General features: G+C 41.3%; 1 protein-coding gene across 1 annotated transcript; it reads right to left on the bottom strand.

Annotated features, from left to right (window-relative positions):
• Nucleotides 1-1,020: 1,020 nt before the first annotated feature.
• Nucleotides 1,021-12,579, bottom strand: GRXCR2 (glutaredoxin and cysteine rich domain containing 2). The gene is made up of 3 exons (XM_077261157.1): nucleotides 12,202-12,579; nucleotides 10,857-11,054; nucleotides 1,021-1,307 (listed from the first exon to the last, which is right to left on the bottom strand). The coding sequence occupies exons 1-3, from the start codon at nucleotides 12,547-12,549 to the stop codon at nucleotides 1,089-1,091; spliced, it is 765 nt and encodes a 254-aa protein (XP_077117272.1). The 5' UTR covers nucleotides 12,550-12,579; the 3' UTR covers nucleotides 1,021-1,088.
• Nucleotides 12,580-13,249: the final 670 nt, after the last annotated feature.

Raw genomic sequence — 13,249 nt, 5'->3', positions numbered from 1 at the left:
GAAATTAATTCTCAATATTAATGTCCCCTCCACACATTACAATAGCACCTCCACACAGACACTGCATGGCCCAGCGAGCACGCGCACTCACAGTGTCAGTATGGGTGCGCTGTCATCTCTACTGACTGGCAGCTGCTCAGTGAACCAGATAGAAAGGAGGGATACATACCCACCCACATTGACACAGTGTATGCACATGGTCACAGTGTTAGTTTACAGGTGCCGACATACAGCTACTGTGGGGACGTCATGCTGTCTGGCTCCAGCAGTGCCAGTGTCGATGTGCAAGGCCTGGGATTCAATTTGGGTAGTCAAGCTAAGGCCCCCTTCACATGTATGTGTTTCCAGTATGTGTGGCATCTGTTTCTTCATGAATGCCACATGTACCCATTATAACCTATTGTGATCTTCACATTTCTGTGTTTTCTCTGTCTGTGAAGCACACCAACACATTTAAATTTTCTCCGGCAGTATAGATGACAAGGGGCAATACAAATCTATGAATCCTTGAAAAACACATACAGCACACGGATGGTATCAGTGTATAGTCAGAGTGCTGTATTTAACATTGGAAAGTATGAGAAATGTGGTAATTTTAATTTTTTCTTTAGCTATACCTGAAAAACACGTATGGCACACTGATAAGACACTGATGGAAAATACTGATGACACCGGTACCGGTTTTTCACGTATGTGTTTTATACGGACATGTGAAGGAAGCCTTAGGGGGATACGTGGCATGTTGATTGAGGGAGTGCACTGAGCCCTTGGCTACACTAAGGATGCAGTAAAGACCCCTTTCATATCCAATAAAACTATTTTTCTTTGCAATTACAGATGGAAATTCTATACTGCAGGTATTAGATTCATAGTGGCCCGTACAGAAATTTATAAATATTATAATTTGATTTTTGTGAGTAACAGACTCCTTGTAATTGATTTTGATTCCCTAAACAGTTGGCCGAGCGTTTCCTGCATTTCTGTACAATTAGACGAGGACAGTGAATATTTGTACGCCACCTGTTAAAGAAAGATTTTTATTTGTATAGCCAATTCTTTCTACCCTTCCAGGACCACTTTCCAGCTTTTTATGATCGAGGAGATGATGGTCGTCCAAAATCTTCTGTCTCATCAGTGCACATCTGACAAGCCTGTAAGCCGTTCTCATCACATGCCGGACAGCGGAGAGCACGGTAAGACTCTTTAAAACGGTTGGCTAACATTGAAAACTTGCTCCCATGACATAAAGAACAAGGTGCACATCCTGAGCCCTTGCACTGGGAGCATTCGTGGGCCTCCTCTTCATCCTGAAATGTAGTTAAGGTACAATGTGAGTGACAATATCCCACCGCCCTACCAACATTATAGTTATTGTAATGTTACACTAGAATCTGTAGCCAAAAAAGAAAAATTGGGAGATATATTTCTTTTCAGTATGTACTTAACTGCAGAAGATGAAGCCTGACACCATCACTGGCTATGTATTTCTTTGGTCTGTCTGACGTGGTCCCAGTTAAAAAAAGAAAAAGTTTGAGATGACCTGATCTACAGGATGGTAGCTGTACCAATTACTAGAAAGGAGGTCTTAGGCCCACAGTTTCTCCTTGCTCCACAATTGTAGTAAAGAGAACTTTGAATGGAGCATTGATCAAAAATGTGCCCTGCCAGTCGTCTACTCACTGTCCCTGGGGCTACTGGAAACAGAGGAACACTGTGCTTACTGTTTCCATCAGCTCCCTACACATTGAAAGGTGGTATGGCAGGATGCAAGTATTACCATTGTTTCATTAAATCTTCTCTTTACTGGTGTTGTACTGTGAAAAAGAACATGGTCTCGGGACCACTAAATCACTGGTGTGTTCTCCAGGTGTCAGACCCTTATCACCTATCCTGTGGATAGGTGATAAATATACTTCATCCTGTCAGCACCGAATGACTGTTCAAACCAAGTACATACGGCAGTGCACCCTTGGCATGGCCAGACATTTAAGTACAACTTCTTATTTTCCCCCTATCTCCATACCCCTCTTCTGTGATTGACAGCTCTGGCTTTATAGAGTCAGAGAAGGGCAAATATAGATGGGAAGGTGCACTGAAATGTTTGGCCCCGCCAAGAGTTCACCAAGCTCCCATACTTGGTTTCAATAGTCATTCTGTGCTGATGGATTTCATTTAAGGGTAGCATCACACCACCGTATCTTCCTTTATGGGCTCATACTCGTTTGTGCGAAAAACGGACGAGTGCAATCCGATAAAAAATCAGATTGCACTCGGACCAATGTTATTCAATCGTTGCCATCTCATTTGCGATTCTCCGACGAGACTCTCCTATGTAAGTCAATAGGTGCGAGAAAAAAAAATCGCACAGCACTCGGACCATGCGAGTGCTGTCCGATTTTTACGCATTAGTGTCCTTTGAAAAGCCGGTAATTCATGTCAGGCATACAGTAAAAACACACTGACATGTTAAGAGTAGAAAAGATAGAAAAGATAAATGCACATAGAATACATTTACATGTACATGTCAGTAACACACATATATATATATATATATATATATATATATATATATATATATATATATATATATATATATATACAGTGTATATATATATATCTTAACATTTCATAGAGAGTTAGGTAGCGGAAAAGCCAGTAATTCAATTGTCGGCTTCTACATAATCATTGATGGGGTGCCATCACCGAATCTCCGCTCCCAGCATTTCATTCATTCCCCAGTCGTTTACAGCCGGGAGCAGCCGCATTAGCAGCGCTCCCGCTTGTAAAATATTTAACCCCTTGAGATGGATTGCAGCATGGGACTTGGCTGTACGGCAGACAGGTATGGGATATTGTTGCTTTTTTATTTTGGAATTTTTTACAGGAGAACGAGGGCTTTGCATGGATTGAGCGTGCAATAAAGATATTAAACCAGATGCTCCACCACAGATGCGCCTTTTCTGGGGTGTCTGGGGGCAGATGTTTTTAGCCGGGGGGGACAATAACCATGATCCTTCTCTAGACTTCTAGACTATTAATATCTGCCCTCAGTCACTGGCTTTCCCTCTCTGGCGGAGAAAATTGCGCGGGAGCCCACGCAAGTTTTTTCCGTGAATTCATTCTTTAATTTAACACCTACAGCTCCAAAATTTTACACACACACTACTAACATTACAAGTGAGGGACATATAAAAATCTAATAGATATGCAATGGTTTACTGTATGTAACCCATGTTTCATATCCTATCGGCTTCTGTAATGATTATGCAGAAGCCATCAATCAAATTACCGGCTTTTCTGCTACCTAACTCTCTATGAAATATTAAGACATATGTATATATATACAGTGCCTTGCGAAAGTATTCAGCCCCCTGGAACTTTTCAACCTTTTCCCACATCATGCTTCGAACATAAAGATACCAAATTGTAAATTTTTGGTGAAGAATCAACAACAAGTGGAACACAATTGTGAAGTTGAACGAAATTTATTGCTTATTTTAAATTTTTGGGGAAATTCAAAAACTGAAATGTGGTGTGCAATATTATTCGGGCCCTTTAACTTAATACTTTGTTGAGCCACCTTTTGCTGCGATTACAGCTGCAAGTCGCTTGGGGTATGTCTCTATCAGCTTTGTACATCGAGAGACTGAAATTCTTGCTGATGGAGAACAGCAGTTTTCAGCTCTTTCCACAGATTCTCGATTGGATTGAGGTCTGGACTTTGACTTGGCCATTCTTACACCTGGATACGTTTATTTGTGAACCATTCCATTGTAGATTTTGCTTTATGTTTGGGATCATTGTCTTGTTCGAAGACAAATCTCTGTCCCAGTCTCAGGTCTTTCCAGACTCCAATAGGTTTTCTTCAAGAATGGTCCTGTATTTGGCTCCATCCATCTTCCCATCAATTTTAACAATCTTCCCTGTCCCTGCTGAAGAAAAGCAGGCCCAAACCATGATGCTGCCACCACCATGTTTGACAGTGGGGATGGTGCATTCAGGGTGATGAGCTGTGTTGCCTTTACGCCAAACATACCGTTTGGCATTGTTGCCAAAAAGTTCGATTTTGGTTTCATCTGACCAGAGCACCTTCTTCCACATGTTTGGTGTGTCCGCCAGGTGGCTTGTTGCAAACTTTAAATTACACTTTTTATGGATATCTTTGAGAAATGGCTAACTTTTTGCCAGTATTCCATAATGGCCAGATTTGTGCAATGTACGACTGATTGTTGTCCTATAGATAGACTGTCCCACCTTAGCTGTAGAGCTCTGCAGTTCATCCAGAGTGATCATGGGCCCCTTGGCTGCATCTCTGATCAGTCTTCTCCTTGTTTTGAGATGAAAGTTTAGAGGGACGGCCGGGTCTTGGTAGAATTGCAGTGGTATGATACTCCTTCCATTTCAATATGATCGCTTGCACAGTGCTCCTTGGGATGTTTAAAATTTTGGAAATCATTTTGTATCCAAATCCGGCTTGAAACTTCTCCACAACAGTATCACGGACCTGCCTGTTGTGTTCCTTGGTCTTCGTGATGCTCTCTGTGCTTCAAACAGAACCCTGAGACTATCACAGAATAATATTGCACGCCCCACTTTTCAGTTTTTGAATTTCAACAAAAATTTAAAATAACCAATAAATTTTGTTCAACTTCACAATTGTGTTCCACTTGTTGTTGATTCTTCACCAAAAATTTAGATTTGGTATGTTTATGTTTGAAGCATGATATGTGGGAAAAGGTAGAAAAGTATATACATATATACAGGTCCTTCTCAAAAAATTAGCATATAGTGTTAAATTTCATTATTTACCATAATGTAATGATTACAATTAAACTTTCATATATTATAGATTCATTATCCACCAACTGAAATTTGTCAGGTCTTTTATTGTTTTAATACTGATGATTTTGGCATACAACTCCTGATAACCCAAAAAACCTGTCTCAATAAATTAGCATATTTCACCCGGCCAATCAAATAAAAGTGTTTTTTAATAACAAACAAAAAAACCATCAAATAATAATGTTCAGTTATGCACTCAATACTTGGTCGGGAATCCTTTGGCAGAAATGACTGCTTCAATGCGGCGTGGCATGGAGGCAATCAGCCTGTGACACTGCTGAGATGTTATGGAGGCCCAGGATGCTTCAATAGCGGCCTTAAGCTCATCCAGAGTGTTGGGTCTTGCGTCTCTCAACTTTCTCTTCACAATATCCCACAGATTCTCTATGGGGTTCAGGTCAGGAGAGTTGGCAGGCCAATTGAACACAGTAATACCATGGTCAGTAAACCATTTACCAGTGGTTTTGGCACTGTGAGCAGGTGCCAGGTCATGCTGAAAAATGAAATCTTCATCTCCATAAAGCATTTCAGCCGATGGAAGCATGAAGTGCTCCAAAATCTCCTGATAGCTAGCTGCATTGACCCTGCCCTTGATGAAACACAGTAGACCAACACCAGCAGCTGACATGGCACCCCACACCATCACTGACTGTGGGTACTTGACACTGGACTTCAGGCATTTTGGCATTTCCTTCTCCCCAGTCTTCCTCCAGACTCTGGCACCTTGATTTCCGAATGGCATGCAAAATTTGCTTTCATCAGAAAAAAGTACTTGGGACCACTTAGCAACAGTCCAGTGCTGCTTCTCTGTAGAAAAAAAGTGGCTTTACCTGGGGAATGCGGCACCTGTAGCCCATTTCCTGCACACGCCTGTGCACGGTGGCTCTGGATGTTTCCACACCAGACTCAGTCCACTGCTTCCTCAGGTTCCCCAAGGTCTGGAATCGGTCCTTCTCCACAATCTTCCTCAGGGTCCGGTCACCTCTTCTCGTTGTACAGCGTTTTCTGCCACATTGTTTCCTTCCAACAGACTTACCATTGAGGTGCCTTGATACAGCACTCTGGGAACAGCCTATTTGTTGAGAAATTTCTTTCTGGGTCTTACCCTCTTGCTTGAGGGTGTCAATGATGGCCTTCTTGACATCTGTCAGGTCGCTAGTCTTACCCATGATGGGGGTTTTGAGTAATGAACCAGGCAGGGAGTTTTTAAAAGCCTCAGGTATCTTTTGCATGTGTTTAGAGTTAATTAGTTGATTCAGAAGATTAGGGTAATAGGTCGTTTAGAGAACCTTTTCTTGATATGCTAATTTATTGAGACAGGTTTTTTGGGTTATCAGGAGTTGTATGCCAAAATCATCAGTATTAAAACAATAAAAGACCTGACAAATTTCAGTTGGTGGATAATGAATCTATAATATATGAAAGTTTAATTGTAATCATTACATTATGGTAAATAATGAAATTTAACACTATATGCTAATTTTTTGAGAAGGACCTGTATATATATATATATATATATAAGAAAAAAATTGGAACAGCATCCAATATTACCTCACATGTTGTGCAAAGCTCTCCCAACCAGTAATCCAATGGTCTCCAATAGTAGAATCAAAAAAAGGAAAGCAGCACAAAAAACTGAAGAAAATAAGTGGACTTTATTGCCTGAACGGCGTGGCAACGTTTCAAATGTAATATCCTTTTTCAAGCCAGTTTTTTGTGCTGCTTTCCTTTTTTTGATTATATATATATATATATATATATATATATATATATATATATATATATATATATATATATATATACATACATATAGTTTGGACACACCTTCTCATGTAAAGATTTTTCTGTATTTTCAGGACTATGAAAATTGTACATTCACACTGAAGGCATCAAAACTATGAATTAACACATGTGGAATTATATACTTAACAAAAAAGTGTGAAACAACTGAAATGATGTCTTATATTCTAGGTTCTTCAAAGTAGCCACCTTTTGCTTTGATGACTACTTTGCCCACTCTTGGCATTCTCTTGTATAGCACTGATCCGTTTTTTCTGTCCAGATTACGGACTGGTTTTTTTTCTCACAAATAGGTATGAGCCCAATTTGAGAGAATCAAGCCAATTATACTACCATATATACTCGAGTATAAGCCGAGATTTTCAGCCCATTTTTTTGGGCTGAAAGTCCCCCTCTCGGCTTATACTCGAGTCATACCCGGGGGTCGGCAGGTGAGGGGGGGCGGGGGCTGTGTAATTATACTTAACCGCTCCCGGCGCGGTCCCTGGACGTCGCTGCTTCCAGTGCTGCAGCTTCTTCCTGTACTGAGCGGTCACATGGTCCCGCTCATTACAGAAATGAATATGCGGCTCCACCTCCCATAGAGGTGGAGCCGCATATTCATTAATGTATGAGCGGTAACGGTGACCGCTCAATACAGGAAGAAGATGCAGCGCCGGGGAAGAAGCAGGGACACAGTGCCAGGAGCAGGTAAGTATACGGGGAGGGGGAGCGCAGCGCGATATTTACCCCTCCTCGTTCCAGTGCGGCTCTGTCTTCATCGTCCTCTGGCAGTAACGCTGAGGTCAGAGGGCGCGGTGACGTAGTCAGTGCGCGCCCTCTGCTGAACGTCAGTGCCGAAGACAGAGCCGCACGAGGAGCAGGTAAAAGTGCCGGGGTCCTGAGCGACGGAAAGGCGAGTATGTGATTTTTTTTTTTATGGCAGCAAAAGCAAATGGGGCAAGTGGCTGTGCGGAGCATCTTATGGGGCCATAACACTTGTGCAGCACTATAAGGGGCAAGTGGCTGCGCGGAGCATCTGTATGGGGCCATAACGCTTGTGCAGCACTATATGGGGCAAGTGTCTGTGCAGAGCGTCTTATGGGGCCATAACACTTGTGCAGCACTATAAGGGGCAAGTGGCTGCGCGGAGCATCTGTATGGGGCCATAACACTTGTGCAGCACTATAAGGGGCAAGTGGCTGCGCGGAGCATCTGTATGGGGCCATAACACTTGTGCAGCACTATATGGGGCAAGTGGCTGTGCGGAGCATCTGTATGGGGCCATAACGCTTGTGCAGCACTATATGGGGCAAGTGGCTGTGCGGAGCATCTGTATGGGGCCATAACACTTGTGCAGCACTATATGGGGCAAGTGGCTGTATGGAGCATCTGCATGGGGCCATAACACTTGTGCAGCACTATATAGGGCAAATATCTCTATGGAGCATCTTATGGGGCCCTTATTACCCTTTATGCAGGATTATATGGGGCATATTTTAATATGGAGCATCTAATGGGGCCCATCAAACTTTATGGAGCATTATATGGGGCTCCTGATTCAATATGGATATTCAAAAACACTTAAACTACTGATGTCTCAATTAATTTTACTTTTATTGGTACCTATTTTTACTTTTGAAATTTACCGGTAGCTGCTGCATTTTTCACCCTAGGCTTATACTCGAGTCATTAAGTTTTCCCAGTTTTTTGTGGCAAAATTAGGGGGTCGGCTTATACTCGGGTCGGCTTATACTCGAGTATATACGGTAATCACATTTTGATCAGAGTTTGAGCACAGTGTGATCTGATTTTCTCAGACGAGAAGATGGAAAACAAGTCTCTATCTTCTCTATTCTATCAGTCCGTGAAAATCGGACTCCACTCAGATGTCATCCAAGTGCAGTCCAAATTTTTCCAAAGACTCATACTTGCGTATCAGAGAGTGATCTGAATATTGGCTATAAATTGAGTATGCTGTGATTTTTTTTTTCCCTTGGACATTCTCTGATTAAAAAATCGGACATGTGCGCAGCTCCATAGAATAACATTGGTCCGAGTGTGATCTCATGTTTTGTCGGATAGCAGTTGGAACGAAGATACAGTCATCTGCACGATCCCAAAGGCCGAGGGTATTCCTTTTTTGTAATTCATTTTTTCAACTAGTGCAAATTAAAGAATTCCTTTGCAGTGCACCTCGAAAGCATAGTGGAGGTAGTTTGGGGAAATATTTTATTTTGCCCTCATGACAAAGATTGAAAAGCACACATGGAAAGTCTTCTATTTCTAAGTTAGTTTGTATATGTCACATACACCTCTCTGTACACACACGTGTAGCTCTCCATCACTGTCAGCATTATGTCAATTCTTACAAAGTCAAACTTTGGACCAGCCATTGCTCTTTGAATCCTTGCACACTATGATACAACAGCAATCTCCCCTTCATCTGGGAGAAATCAGATCCTGTAGGACACTGCCCCTGAACAGCACAGAGAGGACTAAATCGCTTACCCCAATAATACTTGTTCCTGCCTAACCTATTGGTTTCGGAGTTTCCCTACACTGAAAGTTTGGTGATAACTTTCTAATTCGTGTGGGTCCGACACTACAAACCCTATTGATCTGAAGATTGGAGCTCTGAATTGAGGTGAGTGCTCCATCTGAATGGATCTGTACTATTTCCATCAGTCCCATAGTTAATGGAGCGACGGCACACATGCTTGGCCACCGCTGCATACCACCATATTTCAGATACCCATTGTATGGAGCGGTGGGGTCTCAGCAGTGGGATCCTCACCATCCTCAGGTAGTTTTATGCATGAAGTCTTTTTTAATGGATTCCTTTTGGGGTACACATAGCTTTCACGTTAACTTTAGTAAAAATATTTTTAACAATTTGAACTTGTGATCAATTGTATAATGTGTTGCCGTACTGCCTTAATGCTATATGTATTGTTGTGGTGTTCATGGAGGGAGAGCAGAGGGCACCTGCTTCTTCTATAAAGACAAAAACGTGAAATATAATTTTGCTTGTTATCCAGTGTCAGTGCTCAAGTGCAGACTCTCGAAATGACATGGCACAGCATTCACCGTCAGCTTCATATCAATCACTGTAAGGTACTGGCTTTATTATAGAAATAGAAGGGTGTGATGGTGCACCAAGGCTCCATTGTTTGCATATCAAATAAAAGATAACTTTAAATAAAACATGAAGTTAAACTATACATGCCAATTATGATTGAAATAGTGGCTAGGTCTCCTATATAAATATTTAGGCAGTTTAATTGCTATATTGAGGGTCATAGACTCCTTTGAAAGGGAACCTGTTACCAGGTTTATCCCATATAAAGTAGGGCCAGCACCTGCACGCCCTCATATGCATCATTCTAGAATGCTGTATACATGTCCACAATGAGCTCTATATAGCACAAAAAGAGCTTTTATTGTACTCGCCTACGGCACAATCTGGTCCGATGGACGTCGCAGGCATTCGTCTGGTTCCTCCTCTCTTTTTTGTGATCGCCGTCCTCCTTGCTTCGTGTGGAAGACACGTCCTACGTCATCCATGCCGTGTTCCCCTTCGCGCTTCTGCGCAGGCGTACTTCTCTCTGCCCTGCTGAGGGCAGAGCAAAGGGCTGTAATGCACTTGTGCGGGGAAAAGGCAAAGAGCTCTGGCGCACACCAGAACAGTACTTTGCTTTACCCTTGACAGAGCAAAGAGAGATGCGCCTGCACAGGAGGACATTTTACATGGGAAAAACCAGTGCTGTGGAGTCAGTAAGCCAAACCACCGACTCCGACTCTGACTCCACAATTTCCCTGACTCCAACCCCACAGCACTGCCTCACTATTGAGCATGTACATAAAGTGCAGCACAGACTCATCTCAACTAAAAGCCCAGATCCTTAGATCAGGAACAGAACAGACATTTATAGGACATTTCACAACTTGCCCAAATTCTTATGAAAACATTTACAGCACATCCTGCACTAAACTACTGTACCAATTTATTATGTATTGTCGGAGTCGGTCCATTTTACACCGACTCTAACTCCACCAAAATGGACTCCGACTCCAACTCCACAGCCCTGAAAAAAACTTGATGGCAGGGTCCCTTTAAATATATATTTATATATATTTATTTTTTAAATCTAAGCCATATAAAGGTAAACAGGTAAGACAGCAGTTTTAGTGTAAAGTTGGTGTTAGCAGTTTGCCTCTTTCCTATTTCTTACCTGGGTGGGCTGTTGTACCAGACTGTTCTCACAGGTCTTAATAGCTGTATGACATAAATCTCTCTGACCCGCTTGCTGTCCTTCTCTCGGCGACCATTTTGTATCTTCTATCACTTCTGTGTTGATAACTGGAGTTCTTATAATCTTTAAATTACTGGTGTAAATTATGATCTTGCCAAAGTCTATTATATCAGATGTCTGGAAAACATTCACGGTAAAGCATAAAGTAGATTTCAGCATCATTCCTATCACTGTGCACATCCATAATATTTTTGCCATTTCCCATTGTCTTATTTGCAGCTTTAGCCCCATGTGTAATATGTGAAATGACTCTTCAGAATGACCACAAAATTAAGATTTTTACTATGATAACCCTGTATTGAGATGCCAGTCTCTTGCCTAAGAAACATAGACATACCAGTAGTGGGTTAGCAACATCTGAAAAACCACTGCAAAAAGCAGTTAAAAACTGCAGTTTACTGCATACATGGTTTTATTGTGAGAATATTTATTAACCCAAAATATGCACAGCAGTCAACACACTGTGCAGTTGTAAAGTGATATCTCATATGTGAATTAATGATCCTTTCCCCATAGGTTAATAAAAAATGGGGATAATTACAATGCATTATAATACTGAGGAGCACGCTAAAGTTGCACTTTGCAAGCTGTTGGTACAATTAAAGAGGTTGTCCCATGAAAAAAAAGTACATTTTAATCAATAGATCATTGAATAATAATAAGTTTCACAATTTGATGTGTTAAAATATAATGTTTCTGTTCTGAAATAATCTTATAAATGTGCCCCTGCTGTGTACTGTGTAGTGGCTGTGTCTGACCCTGCTCAAAGTTTATGGTCAGCACATACCATAGCTCCTGGCCAGGGGAAGGGACATATTATTCCAAGATCTATTAATTAAAATCTACTTTGTTTGTGGGACAACACCTTCAAGCTTTTGGTGAGATTGGCCAAGTGTGCATGTTTGGGTTTCTGGTTGCCACTTTGCCTATGACAAAAGACGGCTCAGGTGTGCCTTATCTACTAGGTTAAAAATAATCATAATTTGCTCTTGTTCTGCCGCCCACTCTAGGCATATTAGATAAGAAGGGAGCAACACTTTACATGAATGTCAAATCACTGTACCCTAATATTGCTCTCAAATATGTGTAACCCCCATCTTATGCATAAAGCTGTATTAACACATTGAAGTACATTCATATCAGATTTTTTTGAAAAATCCCATCAAAATCTGTCGAAAACACTGTGGGGAAACAGCAGATATGTTTCAAGAATGTAAAGAAAGCCACCAATGTGTAGAACCAAAACCACAGCTAAAGCACTTACACTCTTGCCCACTCCATGGCATCCAGAAAACATGGGGTCTCCAGCTAATCTGTAAGAGGTGCCATCTCTGAAAACACTTATTCTCTGAGCCGTCAGACGGGCTGTCGGGTAGAATTTTGAATGTGTTTCTCCTCGGTTGTAATAATGTTCAGAGGATTCAAAACTATCATGTAAGAAACTGTGCGGATACTCTTCATCCGGGGACTCCAGTTCTTGCCCATCCTCAAATACCTGTTTCAGCACCCGGCCGCTATATGCTGAGGAGATCTTAAACCTCACCTTCCGAGGTCTGTCTTCATACCTTTGGCTTAACTTTCTTTGCAATTCATCCATAGGTGGCTGTAGCATCTTGCGCTATTCCTTTATTTTGTCTAAAGGCTAAACACTGTGTGTCGGTGTACCTTTCTATGCACTTTGTCTTCATCCATTTCTGCTAGTGATAAATAATGCATAAAAGGCCTAAGATCTTCTCATGTAACTTCAACCAACACCACCATATTAATTATTAATATCTACTCATGAAAAGAGTAATCATATATATGGGGTGACAACTACATCACCTCAGCTTCCACATCCTTGATGTGACTCAGGCTACAAACAGATCAAAGTTGTCAGGCCAGATATGAAATGTAGACTTTATTTATACCCTTATTCTCTCCCTGTATAGTTTTAGAAGTTTTATACTATGATTGCTAAATCAGTATCTGTGGAATGGCTGGGCTAATGCCACACTTAAAACATGAGTCGAGTAGAATTGAAGTTCTTTTCAACCATTTTATATTTTGTGATTCTACTCAGTACTACCAGCCACTATTACTTACATAGGGTTTCTACCTCACAGTGCCCAGATGTTGCTCTTTCAAGGTAAGCTACACTCATGGTACAATGTGTGTAAAATGCAAACCTGGATTCCAGTTGATTACTGGATCCAGTAAGCAAAAATGGACCAATTGCTGGATCTACTAAACAAAAAAAATATCCTTTACAAATGAATGAAAAACAGATGGCTGATTAACTGAACCATTTTCCATAGACTTCAATGTTAAAA

This window comes from Ranitomeya variabilis, chromosome 5 (assembly GCF_051348905.1).
Source record: "Ranitomeya variabilis isolate aRanVar5 chromosome 5, aRanVar5.hap1, whole genome shotgun sequence".
Taxonomy (NCBI): domain Eukaryota; kingdom Metazoa; phylum Chordata; class Amphibia; order Anura; family Dendrobatidae; genus Ranitomeya; species Ranitomeya variabilis.
Note: the sequence above shows the minus strand (reverse complement) of the source record. Positions and strands in the feature narration are given on the sequence as shown.